This window comes from Lissotriton vulgaris, chromosome 11, assembly GCF_964263255.1.
Source record: "Lissotriton vulgaris chromosome 11, aLisVul1.2, whole genome shotgun sequence".
Taxonomy (NCBI): Eukaryota; Metazoa; Chordata; class Amphibia; order Caudata; family Salamandridae; genus Lissotriton; species Lissotriton vulgaris.
Genome location: NC_141699.1, coordinates 103,697,515 through 103,714,053, shown reverse-complemented (window position 1 = coordinate 103,714,053; position 16,539 = coordinate 103,697,515). Strand labels below are relative to the sequence as shown.

The 16,539-nt window shown below is 44.1% G+C and overlaps 1 protein-coding gene across 1 annotated transcript; it reads right to left on the bottom strand.

The window, feature by feature from the left end:
- Window positions 1-717: 717 nt before the first annotated feature.
- GUCD1 (guanylyl cyclase domain containing 1) lies at window positions 718-15,982 on the bottom strand. The gene is made up of 6 exons (XM_086942795.1): window positions 15,804-15,982; window positions 12,963-13,047; window positions 10,129-10,294; window positions 6,793-6,884; window positions 5,001-5,242; window positions 718-3,885 (listed from the first exon to the last, which is right to left on the bottom strand). The coding sequence occupies exons 1-6, from the start codon at window positions 15,859-15,861 to the stop codon at window positions 3,794-3,796; spliced, it is 735 nt and encodes a 244-aa protein (XP_086798921.1). The 5' UTR covers window positions 15,862-15,982; the 3' UTR covers window positions 718-3,793.
- Window positions 15,983-16,539: the final 557 nt, after the last annotated feature.

Sequence of the window (16,539 nt, the reverse complement as noted above, 5' to 3'; positions counted from 1 at the left end):
ACCTCAACAGCATTTTGCTTTCTTTTTATTATTGTTATAGCTGAGGACTTAATTACAGTTCAGTTTCTTGAAGTGCCCAGGCAAAATGTTCCCATGGATTCTTTGGGTCCATTCCATAGGTTATCCATTTTATTTAAATACATTTCAGTGTTGGCAGATTACGTCTCCAGAAGGGTGGAATAGACGTTTTTTAGAGACTCCCAACACAGAGGTTGTCTTGTCCTTTTTAATTCTCGCATACACAGTATATGCACTGCGCTACAAGACTTATTGTTTAAAATTCAGCGTGCATACAACCCGCCCAAAGCATACCATTAGCTGGTTTCTTTGTCACTCTCATTTGCAATCTTTCAATTGCCTAGCTCCCATAGGTGGTTTGCCTTCCTTTCTTGTGTTAGTTGCTCTCTGGTGCATGGACCAAGTAAGTGTACTTACTTGTCTTTTTGCAACAGTGTTTTTTTTTTATTCTAATCATTGTAGTATTATTCCTGGATATGCCTACAAGAGAAAATGTGGGCATGTCCTTGAACTACGCGCTAAAATGCTACATACACCCTTACCTGCACAGAATCACTGAGGTAATGAGTTTCATTAAAATATTTTAGTTTTTATGCTAGAGCTTGAAGTTCTAAATTAATGCTGGGCTCAGGCAACATCCCCCTATTTCCTCCCAAAGCTTTCCCTCCATCATCCCCATGCAAAAAAAACAAATAACACTCAACAATAATGTTCTTTATTAAGTGATTTATATTGTTAACAAAAAATATATTTATGTATAAAATCTGAGTGCAATGGACCATGGTATCCCTTTTATGTTTAAAGGAAGAGCAGAATAGGTCCTTGTTGGTCAGCGTCCTCTTGGAAGAAATTGGCAGCCGACGTTGAGGTCAGTCAACTCTACGTATCAGTTGGAGCTCAGTTGAGGGAACAAAGAATGGCCGTAGAAAGTGTGCCTCCTTGTTGCAAGCACACAACAGGGGGATCAACTTCTCCCCTGCAAAGTGCTCACCAAGATGGGGCATCTAGAGAAAGCACATTGCAATACTATCTCCACAATGATTTAGGTATACGAATGGGACCAAGAGGACATGGTCACTACACTAATGCGTCTCCACCGCCATATGGCTTCAAAAATCTACAACCACAAGACGTACGCCAACATCCATGTTTGAGCCATGAATATTTTCATTAGGTTTTTGCTCACAAGAGGGTCATAGCAAGAGAAATTGACGTAAAAAACTGGGATGGGTATGGTTGGAGGACAACGCCATTCTGCACCAATCCCACTGAGAAGAGATCTACAAGTAAAAACCTAGAAACTTCATCAGAAGGTGGATGCAGAATTCTACTGTTGCCACTGCAATACCACAGCAGTGCAACACCTGGAAGGAGGGGGGTGGGGGAGTGAAGAAGTTTAAAGGAGCAGATCTGGTCGGTTTTGTCAAGTCAGATTCCATTCTGGTCACTGAATTAGTAGCTGGGGAAAATGTGCAAATGTGGCAGTTTGATAAATCTCTAACCGCCAGATATTCCGATTACCCAAATTAAAAAGGGAGGCTCCTTTATCCACGAGGAGGTAGGCATATACATGAGATTTACTCATCAGTGCACATTTCCACAAAGAGTAATCTATCTGTCCTGAGAGGCACGGGGGATGATGCTGAATGAACAGCTCCACTCAGCCACAGAGGGCTGGTGTGCTGAGCTTCTTTTAGCACAAGCTCTCGTGCCACAGAGGGCTGGTGTGCTGCGCTTCTTTTAGCACAAGCTCTCGTGCCACAGAGGGCTGGTGTGCTGCGCTTCTTTTTAAACAAGCTCTTGCGCCACAGAGGGGTGTGCTGAGCTTCTTTTTGCACAAGCTCTTGTGCCACAGAGGGCTGGTGTGCTGAGCTTCTTTTTACACAAGCTCTTGTGCTCACATTCTGCCCTCGAGGTCGATGCCTCTTCATCAGTATGAAAGCAAGACTTTGCATTTTCCAGATATCTTCTAATCAAAGTGCAGATTACCTCAGCTTAAGCCAATTGATGTTATACCTGCACTGCCAATAATTTGAACACTCTATGGCCGGGAAAACTTTTTAGTCAGCAAAACACGAAGGGTGAAAGTTTTCAGCTTGTGCCATTGTTGCTGGAACAATCAGCAAGGCCACCAGCGGATGAGTACTGCCCGAACAGGGCCAAGCAGACGCACTTGCTATGACCACATCTATTTAGGCCTTAAATTCTCCCCCTTCTAATTCTTGCAATGTAATTTGACTGGGGGCATGTTTTAACATTTCCAACATAAACGGTTACTTATAACCTGATCAAGAAACATGGGTGTAGAATGACAAACCCACAGCCTACTAAATATGGACGTGGAATATGAGACCCTCGAAACTTGTTGACAGAAGAACCAAAAACTATACTTCCTAATTGTTAGTGTGGGTCTACAAACAGAACCCAAAAGCAAAATGAGTGTGAACATAGCAGAAGGTGTTTCACATTAAAAATAAATACCTTAATATCATTCTGTCGCCCAATCCGTCCGAAACTCCAAACCAAAAGAAAAACCGTTCTGGGTACCACAAGAACTCTTAATAGATCCAATAACTTCCATGAGGAGATAGTCATGAAGTGCCACTGGACTCCTGGCCAGCACATATGTAGGTTTGGCACCCAACATAAGAGGTCAGATGGTTAACTTCAAAACGTCTACTGAGAAATCCATTGCATTTTATAATAACACCAACAGGTGTGAGCCGCGCTTCCGCTGCGCAAATATTCCTTTTGGAATTCCAGAATTGTTTGCTGCACGTTACATGTGGATGAAGTTGCAGCACACCTGTCCTGTCTCACAATCTGCCTGTGTATTTCCAGTGAGGACTGCCCTTTGCTCACCCAATGTGCACATGATTAAAAATATATATATCTATAGTGTTCAGCTCTCAAGCAGACTGTGCACAAATATATCATGATTATTTACTTTCCCAGTACAATTCCCTCCATCGGGATAAATGTATCATTTCTGAGACTTCCGTATTGCGTGGCATTTCATCTCCACTGCGCTGACCCAGGAGCACACTCTCTCCGCTACCTACCTACGGAGCTACCTCTGAAGCTCACGTTCAAAAGGTGCACACTTACAGATCATTCATGGAACCCTTGCCGCATGTTTAACTCAGGCGCGGGATCCATCTTTTTCACTTGAATTATTACAGCTTGGTCCAGTAGCAACCATCACAGTAAGCAGCTCGGTCTCAAACACAAAACTAAACAAAAAGATGCACGTACACCCATGTCATATACAGTATATACACTGCTGTCAGAGGAATAAAAAGACTGCATGAGTGAGACGTGCTAGTCCGCAATAAAATACTACATCCTGTGTAGTGCATGAAGGCTGTGCATTCTAGAATGGTTCCGTTCAGTTGCCCAATCAGCCACCCGTTTCGCAGTGAAGGTGATTCAAGATGGCTGAATGTATCCCAGCTCTACCTCACTCTAGGTCTATCCAATTTTGGGTACAGTGTTTACGGTGACTGATATGAACAAAGGAAGTTTGTTCGCAAGTGGATTTTAAGGTTAGCCGTAGTGAAACAGCTGTGACGTGTTACGGCCATTATTAAATGGCTCCTGTTGCAGTGTATGAAGAAACGGTCTGTGGGAGCAGCAGATACTTCAGCACACACAGGGCCTGCGTTCAGTTCACCCTGAGCTTCATCTATTCCTATTACACACACCATTGACGTCCTGAGAAGAGCAGCCGGTTGCACAAGGCTATGGCAAAGTCTGACAGCAGCCTGCTCGGGGGTCAGCTGTCCACGTAAACAAAGAGAATGTCCTCATCTGTTCCATAGCTGCGCCAGGCCTCCTCGAAGTTGCTCATACTGGTGCGGCACATTCCTAAAAAACAAAAACGTTAAAGGCATGGTTAGCTTTAGGAAAACAGCAACAAAATATTGACTAGCCTATCTTCAAAAGCAGTGCAAGCCAAAAAATTATAAACCAACAAAACGGAGTGTCTTGTAATCCCTGTTCGAGTTTCTCTTAAACAAAATCAAGTACAAACCTCCCTCAGATACAACAATGGCAAATATCTTATATTTACTTTTACCACAGCTCAGAGAAGGCAAAGAAACATGAAAGCAACCTATGATCAGCGTCGAAGTGCCCAAGCCAAGCATCCACTGGTAGAGAAAAGCAAAGAATTCGGGCATTTTGTCAAAAAATGAACGTTTCAAACCAGCCTGTTTACATGCAAGACTGATAAAAGTTACCCTTCACATCAGTAGAAGGTTTGCGAAATCCTCCTCTAAAATTACCAGATTTAAACTCCACATACCCCACTGCAAATTAAATTGCTTGTAGGTACTGGGAAGAATGGAACAGCCAGACGTGGCGCTGACAGAAGCCACCTGGATTTAAACAGCAAAGCCCCTATTTTATAGCACGCACTGCATAGCACTGAAATTCATGGTCCTTCTGAAAGGACCCAATCAAGGGGGCCCTCAGGTTAGTGCTCTTCAGAAAGGGGTGAGAGACTTTGTATTTTGTGACTTAAGAACTATTCGCAGAGAGCGTGGACTGCCATAACTCAGAGTTAATACATGTAGGGGTACTTCGTGACATTAGTGTGAGGACTCTAACATGCCCAGGTCAAAGTTCAGTGTGAAGGTAAAAGTTACCCTTGAGCATGGAGGAGTGAGAAAATCACTTAGACGAGGACACACATAGCAAATTTAATTTTTACTGACTGAGGTAGCATAGTGTATAAAATGAAGTTAATTCAAAAGATAAAATGAGAAAATGGAAATGAAACTACAAAATAAAAATGCAATGAAGGTAGGATAAGAGCAAAGAGTTTGGCTTTTCTTAAACTTGGTAGAGCATGCATTTTTTTTGTTCAACCCTTTGAGTGACCAAGAACCCTTCTGAAAAGTGCAGGTTGTTGGGCAACACAAAAAAGGACGGGAAAGCAAAGGAGAGAGAATTCGGGCCCTTATCTGTAGGATACTCACGGTCCGCGTAAGCCGGGTTGTTGTAGAAGACGCTGCCCACGGCCCGGTTGTAGCCGCACAGCACAATGAAGTGGCCCTGGTAGTCGGGGTTTCTGCAGAAGCACTTCTGGCCAATAGGGAGGAAGCAGCAGTATTTGACGGGGCTGGAGCAGAGGTCGCACAGCAACAGCACTGCGTTCACCAGGACTATGGCCACGTGGCCCTGCGACAGGTGGTCCTGCAGGTCGTCAATCCTCACGCCGCTAAGAACAGAGACAAGGAAGGCAGGTGAGGAGAGCCTTGTACACTCGTCCTACAGGCAGAAGCGGGCTTTCACTCCGCCTCAAAGTCAAGACCGGGCAAGCACTGGACCTCTGACATGAAGGGCCCTGCAATGCATCCCTCATGAAGAACAGCTCTGGCGCCCCCGACAGACTCCTACGACTGGAACCCAACACCTCTGGCTCCCACCCTACAGTCTCTAGAGCACTAGAACACCAGGGCCTTCCAATCAGGAGACAGTGTGCAGATCGCACCAGGACCAAAGGGTGCAATACTAAACTTCCAACATCACATCAGCCCTCTCTCACTCACAGATCACAAGTGCAAACTCAAAAGGAGCGCTACCGTGCACAAGTGTCTAATACACTAAGTCAAAGTATTTACAAACATTAAAAAAACGATAAACCTTCCTGCATGCTTACAATTCTTACTCATGATTTTATGCTGTTCGAATCACACCGCTTGGAAGCAATTAGTTTGAAGTTGCATTGTGCTAATGTTTCTTTTGTACTTGGGGTCTAATTACAAGTGGGTCATTACATTGAGATCTCTGCCAAACACCTGTATGCAGGGATCTCAAATAGAAGTGAGATGAGGTTTCCTACGGCTAATTACAAGATGCAATAAAGTTTGCACCCTCGGTTGAACTTTAGTATGGCAAATTTGTGGGAATTTAACAGACGAAAAGGGACAAGTATTTTAAAGGGTAGGCAGATTTCGGGGCGACAATCCCAACTCCCCCTCCCCTCCAAAAAAAGCCAGAATATGTGATCATTATTGCACCAAATAGATTGTGAACACCTCTGTGTCAGGTTATCAGGGGGCAATAATTAACGCATCCCAGGATGGACACTCCTAACCAGGCGCTTAGTAAATGAAAAGAAGGCAGCATCACCAGGAGAGCGCCTCCACGCGTCAGGACAGGGTGCTGGCAGTTTGACCTACTCTATTGTCCTCGTAATAAATAGGAAGGAGGCTCTGCACATCTACCACCCCTGCCTGGCCTGTAGTACTTTTCCTCCCTGCTTGCAATACTAGGAAGCAGAACAAAGATCTACCAGCAAAAAAAAAAAAAGAGGCAGGCAAGAGAGGCATAGAATAAAACCTAAAGTCAAAGACTGCACAATGGTCACAAACAAAGCTTACACAAGTACACAAAACTGTGAACATACACCAGTTCGAAGACTGCAGGACCACCCTGTAACCCATTTAGTAGTTCTTCCTTCAGATACCTTAGTCAGTGGTGAACTACACCAGTCGGCAAATAACATGCAGTCGATACGTAAACCAAATCAAAGCAGCCTCCTCAAAACAAAAACAAAAAACAGAACCTTTTTTTGAGGTGTGAGCAAATCCCCCTTGGTGGTTACTGTGGCACGCTGTGTACCACAAACCTTCACATCAGGAGCGGTTGACTGCAGGTACCACAGAAATGAATGCTGTGCAGGTGTATTTGGAGTGGTCCTGGGTGATGCAACCTATGCTTTGAAGGCTGCTGTGACAAAGGGGAAGAGAAAACACCATTTCTTACCGTTTCTCCACCACCACCCCGCAGGCTTGAGCGCTGGCGAAAAGCTGATTCACTCGGTTCTCTTCGGTGTCAAAATGTTTCCTGTAGAAAGACTGGTAGAAAAAGCAGTTCTAAACAAATGCACATACAATAATACAATACCAATACAGCTACAGCCCAGACTGCGGAGGTCTCACAGGTTTTTTTCCGCGTAGAGACACAAAGTTGAATGCAGGGCCGTTTAAGTTTTAACAGTAGATGCCACTGATGAAATTAGCGAAATGTATTTAATGGTGTGTAAAGGGAGCAAGAGCAGGAAATGTTTCATGAACCTGCTGCCAACAAACCCTCTTCTATGCTAGTATGACCGTAAAAAAAAAATATTACTTTGTACCCAAGGCGAGAGAAACAATAACTGGGTGTCACAATCCATAAAGCTCCAAGAAACCCACCAAGAAAAACTAATGGACCTCGCCAGCTGCAGAACATTGAACAAGGGTCTCCACAGACGACAAGCGGGCCACGAAAAAAATGACTTCCATTAATTAACAAAGTGAACAAATAAAGGGCAGTGCAGGCGGTATGTTCATGTCATCTCAGTTTGGTTAGGCTAACTGTATTCCAGGCGGTGGGACCATTCACTGCAATTTACGTCAGTACTGCTGCTAGGATGGGATGACAGACAACAAATTCTGAATTCAGAACCAACTTCTGTTTTGCTTATCTTGAGGTGAAACAGGAACGCACAAGCAAGTCATAAATCAACCTTTCACATTCATGTAGCAACGGTCCTGGAAGACCTCTCTACGCTTTAGTCACAGAAGAGTGCCCACAGCGTTATGGGCATTCTCTGCCTATTGTACGCGGAACCTCGCGCTAAAGGAGTAGGCAGCTACAGGTTCATGCATATATGGCAAGGGAGGATGCCTGCACATGGGCTTGGCTTTTATTGAGACTTTGAACTCAGTTCAAGATAGCATTCCGTAAAACAATATATTTTGGCTCAAGATCTGTGATTCTGTCAGATCATGCCACAACCACTTTCAGTCCCATTCCACGTCAACCAGAGTGGACAAGCAGAATATAAATTTACTGGCCGATAAATTGCATTCTTTTATTGACTTTTTGCATCAAAAGCACACCAATTATCTATCAATGTTTTCCATAGATCAAATGCATCTTTATTTGTATATAACTAATGTGGTTTGTTAGTATCTGCTTAATAATTTGGGTTGAACTACAGAATCAGTTGAGATTGTTTTTACATGTTTTAAATTATTCTGCCACAAAGGTCCTGAAAGTGGCAAATCATTTAAGTATTGCCTTGGTCAAGAAGAAATCATGATCCATTTTCCATTTGTGTCGGCAGTGATCTCTTTGTTGAAAGTGCACCTTAAACAGGGCAGGGGTTGCAGCATTATGACTGGGTGGCTCCGGGGTGGATAGGCTTCCAGGTCTACTACTCAGGCTCTTTTGTCAGAAATGTAGCGGTTCCCTCGACTGCTATGAGAAGCAAATAACATGCTTTTGGCAAGCTCTTTCTCTGCCAAACCCGAAATGGAGCCCTTAAACTTCCAGACTGTTAGAATTCCTTGCCAAAATGTTATTATCATAGTGGGCATATGTTTCAGACTGGTTTTGGCAGGGTGTTCCTTGTGGTCATAAGCTCATGCCTATACGCAGTAAAGGCAGATGAAAGGATAGGACAAATAATTCTGAGTTAGGGGTGTGGAATTTAATAAAATATCTACTTGTCAATGGGACAGGTTGCATCATAAAACTACTTGTCTTGTAATAAAATCTACTTATCCTTTTGGTGCCATGTAGTGGAGACAAACTATGGCAGCAATCTCATTATAAAGGAGCTCTGATAACAGCCTCTCTGATTAGGCCAGAGATCAGAGTAGGGTTCGAATACTGGCAATTCACTTGTTTGGCCGCCTTTCCACAGATCTACATACTGGGACTGGAGTTAGCATTAAGCAATAGTTCTCTGTGGTTGGAATGGCCTTTTGAGTCTGTGCAAACCTACTAACTTGCTTGTTTTATGGGTTTTGATCAGCTTGTTTATAATATTCTCTCATATAGAGAAAGGTTGTAAATTTACTCCTGACAAGGGTAGCAGTAACAATTCTTCAAGGGTTGGGGGAAATAAGTGGTTGGTGGAAAGTCAACTTGTTTCCACACAACAGATTTTCACATGAGGAAATCTACACGATTATTTGCCAGTGCTAAAATGAAGTACACGAATAATCTCTAGGACTACAATTTCCTGACCTACTTCGGTAAATTGTTGTGAATTCATGAAAGCTGTAAATCTGCACCACTGCAAGGACATATGCCATGGGCGCACTTTTGTGACTTTCTTTAAGAATGTGGCCCCTATTTAGATCAAGTGTTTTGTTTTTATTAAAATTCTCTCTCTCTCTCCATCTATCGGCTGGCTTTACTGCGAGAGACATTTCTGCTCTTTCACACGGAGCATATTGGCGCGCAAAGCAGTTTTGTTCAGGGACAGGAACTTCTGTGGCAATGTTTGGTTTTTGAGACCAGAAATATTTTTGCTTTCGCCAATGTTTGTAATAATGAGGACCCGACAGCTCCCACAATAACGTTTTACAAAACCCATGTCAAAACAAGGCACGCGTTGACATAACCAAGTCATATCTATTGGCTTTGACGATGCTTGTTTACTTTCATGTTCCCCATAATTTTGTTGCAACTGGTTGCACCGATTTCCCATTATGAATATTACGGGGAAATACTAGCATGCATCAACACATTTTCCTAAAAGATTCTTCAAAGAAATGGTACCTAAAATTTCACAGTAGCTGAACAAAACTTTTATCCTAATTGAATTTTTTTTATGACTATTTATTTTGAAAACCGACTCAACCTTGCTTTCAAGCTTTTACATATATTTGCACGTAATAAGAGCGCATCCCAGAAGCATTACACATAGTCTTATATTGTTAAACTTTGCAAACGTGAGTAAACATTTTTATACTGGAACCACTGGCCATAGTGCAGTCTGAACTTTTACAACATTTCATTAAAGCTCTCACCCTAATAAAAACTGATTTAATAACCTTTAAAAACAAGTTCGAACAACATTAACATATGGATACAACTATCCCCTTCCTGTAGACAATGCCCTCTCCTGATCCATACTGTGGTAGTGTGCACTGGCAGCCAAAAGGTTTGTGCTGCAGGAGGTTGGGCCTACTTGTCATAAGGACAAAGTAAACAGGACAACTTCTTATCCTTGACCCCAAAAATGTGTCTTGGGTGTCGGGCAAAAGGAATTCAAAACCTCTGCTGGAGGTATGCTGAATGCACAACATGCAATAAGCTGACCTGGTTCTTATAGCCTTTGTCCACCCCAAGTGTCTGCGTGCAGAAGCGGTGCTTCACCCCGAAATGCCGCATGAGGTAGGCCAAGTCAATGGTCCAAATGCTTTTAGTCAACCGCAGTTCTCCCATTGCTTTCTGGAACTCCTCTTCACTGAGCTGGTTCAGGTACCTGAAGGAGGAGGACAAGTTACAAAAATAAAGAAAGAGGAAAGACACCTACCGTGGGGGGGAAAAACAAGAAAAAGGAAAAATAAAAAAGATGATGAATAAATGTTTGTTTAAACTGAACAGACTATTGGCTTCATAGGCTATACCAGTGTTGTCAAAGTTAATACAGGAGGTGCAACCAGTGGACAACACAGGAGAACTGGTCCAGGAGATAAAATTACACAGATACAGGTCTATAGGGGAGTAGACCTACCTCAAATGATATTTTATGCAACATACCTGGCATCAATTTCTGTTGTTCTTGGCACTCTCCCCTTAAATGCTACACAGTTTTTGTTGCTGAAATCTGTCTTGCTGTGTCTTTCCCCTGATAGCTGCAGAAAGAATGTTTCCCTGAGATGTTTTTACATTGAGTAATCACCGCAAAGGAAAAAAAAGGAAAGAGGGGGATGGGGGCGTATTTTAGTTTCTATTTTTCCTTGCTGCACTGTTGGACACAGAGTCCTGCCCGGGTCCCTTACCCTGAGACTCACCAAGAATGTGGTGCTGGTTGAAAAGGAGGATCTTCAGGCTCATTTTAACGAGAAGGGTGAGCAAGCTTGCTGCATCTGGGTGGGGCTGGGGGCCAGATCCAAGCAGCCAAGCAAGAGAAATTATGTAGGCTTAATTCTCTGCCACACAACAGAGTACACACGCTCTAAGGTACTGACTTACTCCATGTTTACTTTTATTTCTAACATCAAGCGTTGTATGTGGCGGTTGTTCCCTGTATTCTGCCTCCCTGCTCAGACTGTACATACACTGGCTATTTTGTATTTTGTACTATTCTAAATATTGTTTGTTGACCGTGATAATCTTGATAAATGCTGCTGTTTTGGGTGGAAAAGCACCCAGAGTCTAACATCCCCATGTCCTCCCTGTGACCCCCTGCACCTCTAGGCTCCGCCCTGCCTGGAGTAAACTTAGTAAACACAGGCATTAAGTAATAAAAGGAAACATGATCCCATGCCGCCACAGGTAAGAATAGCTTCACAACAGACTTGAAGCAAACTACCCGGTCCGGATGGGCTGGACTAAAAGGAGAAAGTTCAGTGGCCAAAAAGCATCCTTTTCAATGGGAAGCCAGAGTTTAGCATACACGCTGACATGACCCAATGAAAATGATAGGTGGGGCTTCAAGTCCCCTTCTGAAATCTCTTCTCTCACAAAATGTCTTGCCGAGCGGGCAGCGCATTCGCGCTGCAACACTAGGCGAAACCTAAAAATGAAAGTGATAACTAGCTATTTAGCTCTCTCTTCTGAATTATTTCTTCCCTTCCCCAGAGTGAACACCATAGCTGATGGTGCCTGCCATATTTTGGTGTTTGTAGACAGGCTTTGTTTCTATAGGCCATCCACAGATTAGCATACTGAGCATGGTGAACAGCAGGAATTACTATGCATGTTCTGCATTATATATCAAGTGGCGATTTCAGGTTTTATGGGGTTTGTGTTCAATGAACCATAACTAACCATGGGCCTGTCTAATGCTGCACACAAACTTTGGCAACGTGCATCAGGGTTGACCTAAGGGAACTGGCCCTACAGCTTGCCAACCCATTCACCCAAAGAAATTATTTTACTTCTTTAACTTAAAAAAATATATAATAATTAAAAGTTACCATCTGCCACCACCTGTTTCTATGTACAAAATGATTGCTGGCTGAATTGCAAAATAAAGTTTATCAATAATTTCATTGCAAATGTTGCAGTGATATCATCAATGACGCCCAAGCCATGGGTCAACCTTTCGCAGGTACCTAGTCCCGCGCTACGCATGGCCTTCGGGATGTTTGGCCACAGGGCTTGACACCTTTGAGTGACCCTCTATTCCATCGAAATTTCCTGCACTATTCGGGCAGGTATGTTCGCAACACATGACGACTACGTACTGCATTATTTTTTTCCAAATAAACTATTTCTTGTGCAAATGTTGTATTTTGTTGACAAATATACTTCAATTGATAAGCACACATAATAGCAAGATGCAAACCCTAACTTTGGCCTTGCACAAAACCTATCATGAAATGGCCTTAGGTAGTTTTTGGCGGAGTTACATTTTATTTTTACGTTGACCAGTGACTAATCAGATCCCTATTCATGTTGAAAGATTGAAGAAGAAAAAAAAGTTTTGTTTGGGATTTGTCAACAACCTTGCCCATTCCATGTAAATAGATTTGTGTTACTGATATCTGAATTTATCAGCAGTACATGCGACCTCGCTAGAATCCACAGTTAGCAGAACAAATTGAACACCACCAATGGCATTTACGGTCAACAGAAGTAAAGGACCTCCACAAATATGTTTATATGATAAGAGTCAATATCGCTGAAAAATTAACGCATGCACCTTAAGGCAAAACTTTGTTCTTTTTAAAATAGGCTTTTAAAGTTTGCTCATAGAAGAACCTGTGCCCATTAATTTAAAATATAGAGCTGTTGCCCTCGTCCTTCCGCAGGATCTCAAATATCAGTGCAGATTATTTTTTCCTTGATGAATAATCTCACTGAAGTTTGTATTCTGGTGCCATGAAGCCTCATGGTAGCGTACGAGTGCTCCAAAAATACCCACATTAAATCATTCTCTTGAAATGTACAGTATGACTGGTGTAATTAGTGTTTTCACTTACTGCAAGACCATCCTACAGCAGGCTAGGCCACAATCCCAGTGATAGGACTGTTGGATCGCAGGTACTTTCAACTGGATGTGGTCCTCTAGAAAAAAAAAAAAGAAAAAAAATAGAAAAACAAGATTCAACAAAATAAATATAATAGAGCAACTGCCTTTCTTAGTGCAGACCCTACCCATGCAGCTAATACTCTAGTCTATTAATTTTTTCTGCAGCCCTCTGGCTCATGTTCTCCTCCAGAAATGGAGGTCTAGTTAGTTTTGGATATGTTATGGTGTTCACCACCTTGAAGTAAGTAGTTATTGTGACCCTTTCCATAAAATATCCTATTTTACCTTCACACCACCAGATTTATAGAATGCCAATTTCGGCTGAGGCTGGTGTGCTTGATGCAGCAACATTTGATAGTTTCCTGCCTAGCTTCCTCCTGGTAAGAGACAATGGGTGTGCGTACTTGCTAAGACTGTTCTGCAATTTTCTATATTTTTCAACTGCACGTTCTATGAGTTTTTTGTAGCCAACAAGTTTAATCAGACGTAAGGAGGGAACCCACCAACAAAATATATATGTCCTTAAATAGCAGACTAGGATCAACAATGTTGATACGTTCTAAAAACAATTTGCTTGTCAAGATTAAATATACAAGTCAGAGAATTACGCGGAGGAGGGGGGTTATTGCTATAGTTGCAATTTTATAAGTGCTTACTATATTGTATTTCATACATACGTTAAGGGGCTTCGAGACAACATCCATGATTCATAAGCCTTGGGGTCTTCAGCCAATAGATAGCAAAAGCGTCAGTCGCATACAGGCTCAGCCCACAGGAGTGTTAGGGCGTCACCATTTATTTTTATTGGCTGTTGTGTTTTTGCTTACACTGGATCAAGAGGGGCTATTTTGCAGTGCTAGCGTCCAGGTAGCACAGGAGAGTGAATGTTTACAAAGTATCTAGCAACTGATGCTACACAAACAGGGTTGCTTTATTTTTTGTAGCATTCATTTTTCAGATGTTTTGTCAGCATTTCCCTCCCCAAGCTGCTAGGCTGCTTGACGACTATTACAAACATGGCAGCCATCTTTGAAAGTTATTGTTTACACTCTGTTCGAAGAGGGTCGTAATGTTTGCACTGTCTATATAACCCTTTTTTCCTATACTATCCATTTTCCTGGTACCTTTATTTAAGCTCGCTCTCCAGAACATAAAGAACAACTTTATTGGCGCTGCCAATCATTGTTTTTTTAAGTTTCAGTCTCCAACGACCTAACTCAAACCTCTGGCATCCTAAAAGGATGTAGTTGAAACAAGCAGATGTGTGCCTCAAATCAAGAACTAAGGTAGCTCTTAACAAAGTACTCTTGGTTAGCACATCAATGTATATGTTATCCCTTGGTGATCCACTCCCAAAAAAAGTGTGCTATAGGCACCAGGATACCGCTGCCACAGGATAGTTAGTGAAGCACAGCCTTAAAGAGCAGGCTGATGCACACTTTTTAGGGAACGAGAATGCCTCAGTGGTACATACAGCCAACAGTAAGAACAAGAGCGTGAAAGGAAGGTTCTTGCTCTTACAGCAACATATCGCACAGTGGCTGGAAGTGATCACTCCGCCCTCTTTAACATAGAGCACTACATGTCACAAGGAGATCCAGGGCTGAGGGGAGTGCCATATCCTGAAAGCACTGTCGTAACATACCGTAAAGAGAAGCTTTCTGACAAGCAGACCATACAATAACACATGCTGCACAAGGATTGGGAAGGATCTTGTTACCTGAAAGTATTACATCAACACATCATATAACAAGGGGGTGAAAAGGACTTCTCTGCTTTACCGTACAAGTCATTCAGGGGCTGAGAAAGCGCTCTCTAACTAACAAGACCTTAAGGTACCACGAGTTATACAAAACCTTATTCTCACCAAGTGTGGGAGTTCACTGGAAACAAGCTAAGAACAAGTCATAGAACGTAATAAGCTGTCAAGCTTGGGCCTGTAAACACTGCACCTAAACAACACAAAGAGGTTGAAAGCCCCTCCCTCCGGATGCTTGCAGACACAGGGTTCCCGCTGAAGTGGTCAGATAGGAGGCCTTCTCCATACCATGGTGTGGATACATACCACGTTTTCTCGGGTACGTGCGCTGATTCATTTGTAATAAGAGCAGATACCTCAAATAAGGTCGGACTGAATGTAGATCAGTGCGACAGTTTTGGTGCATGCTGGGCAGTTATGAGGGTGAGGCAGGTCTGAAGAGGAAGGGGGCAAGAGAAGATTGGGACAGTGAGGAAGAGGAGGGTGGGAGAGTTGTAGGAAAGCTGAGAGGAAGGTGCGGTAATAGAAATAATGGGAGGGCAGTTGTAAAGAAGCTGCGACAGTCGTGGAGAAGGTAGAGATGAGTTGTGGAGAGGTAGGACAGCTAGCGTGTGGCAGATTTGTGGGGAGAGTGGGCTGTCGTGGATAGGCAGGTCAGTTACGATGAGTGGGCGGTTATGAGGTAGGACAGTGGTGGAGAGAGAGTAACAGTTAAATTGGATAAGGGGAGGGTGATAGAGGTGGGGCACCTGAGGTGAGTGTGGGATAGTTGTGGTATAGGTGAGTGTGGGATAGTTGTGATATAGGTGAGTGTGGGACAGTTGTGGAGCGTGTGGGGACAGTCGAGGTGAGTGGGGGACAGTTGTGGGGCGGATGGAACAGCTAAGGTGATAATGGAGCAGTTTGTTGCGGTAGTGGCGCCTGCGGCATGTGTGTGCAGGGCCCCGGGATGCTGAGGTGGAACCCAGGGATGCTGAGGTGGAGCCCGCAGTGCGCACACCGGTCCCCGCTGGGGTCGCTCTCCCTCCTCACCTGGGGGCCGCCGGCCGGGGCTCCGCCGCCCCCTCGCGGCCTCCCGCGGGCTCCTCATGCCGCTGGCTGGGCCGGTACAGGGGGCTGCATCGAGCCCTCCTGGTCAGAGCCAGGCGGCCGCCTCTCCTTCCGGGCTCCCTACAGAGCCCGCCTCCCAGGCCCCGCCACTTCCGGTTCAGGCCGAGTTGGCGGGAGGGGCTTCGTGAGAGGCAGGGTCTGGGAGGGCCAGGGGGTGGAGAGAGGTAGGCTCTTGACTGGTGGGAGGGCCAGTGGGTAGAGGAAGGGCCTTTGAGTGGAGCGAGGAAGGGCCTGCGGGTGGAGGGAGGGTCTTTGAGTGGAGGGAGGAAGGGCCTGTAGCCGGAGTGATGGCCAATGGTTTGAGAGAGTGGAAGGTCCTGGAGAGAGGGGCGTGGGCTTCGGGGAGAGGGAGGAAGGGTCTGGGGTGAAGGGAGGTCCAGGGAGTGGAGAGAGGCAGGGCCTGTGGGCGGAGAAAGGGTTTTCGGGAGGGAGAGAGGGAGAGGAAGGTATTTTTTTTAATTTATTTATTTTATGCGTTTTTAGGTCTCGCCTTTTCCATGGAATGGAAAATGGAGAGAATTCAAGTGCTCAAAATACTCGTCAAACCAAGGTTTTTTTTCCGTGCGGTTTTCTTCGAGTTCACGTGGCCACAGGCACGCGCTTTTGGGCCATAAACTTTCACGGCCATCTGTTCCCCAGCTCCAGCACCTCCCCCCCC

Excerpts from the sequence above, each read along its gene's own strand:
- GUCD1 (XM_086942795.1), bottom strand. The coding sequence starts at position 15,861 with ATGAGGAGCCCGCGGGAGGCCGCGAGGGGGCGGCGGAGCCCCGGCCGG. Across the intron at positions 10,295-12,962 it reads TGCTGTAGGATGGTCTTGCA|GTACCTGAACCAGCTCAGTG; the intron begins GTAAGTGAAAAC and ends CTCCTCCTTCAG. Across the intron at positions 6,885-10,128 it reads ACAAAGGCTATAAGAACCAG|TCTTTCTACAGGAAACATTT; the intron begins GTCAGCTTATTG and ends TTTTTCTACCAG.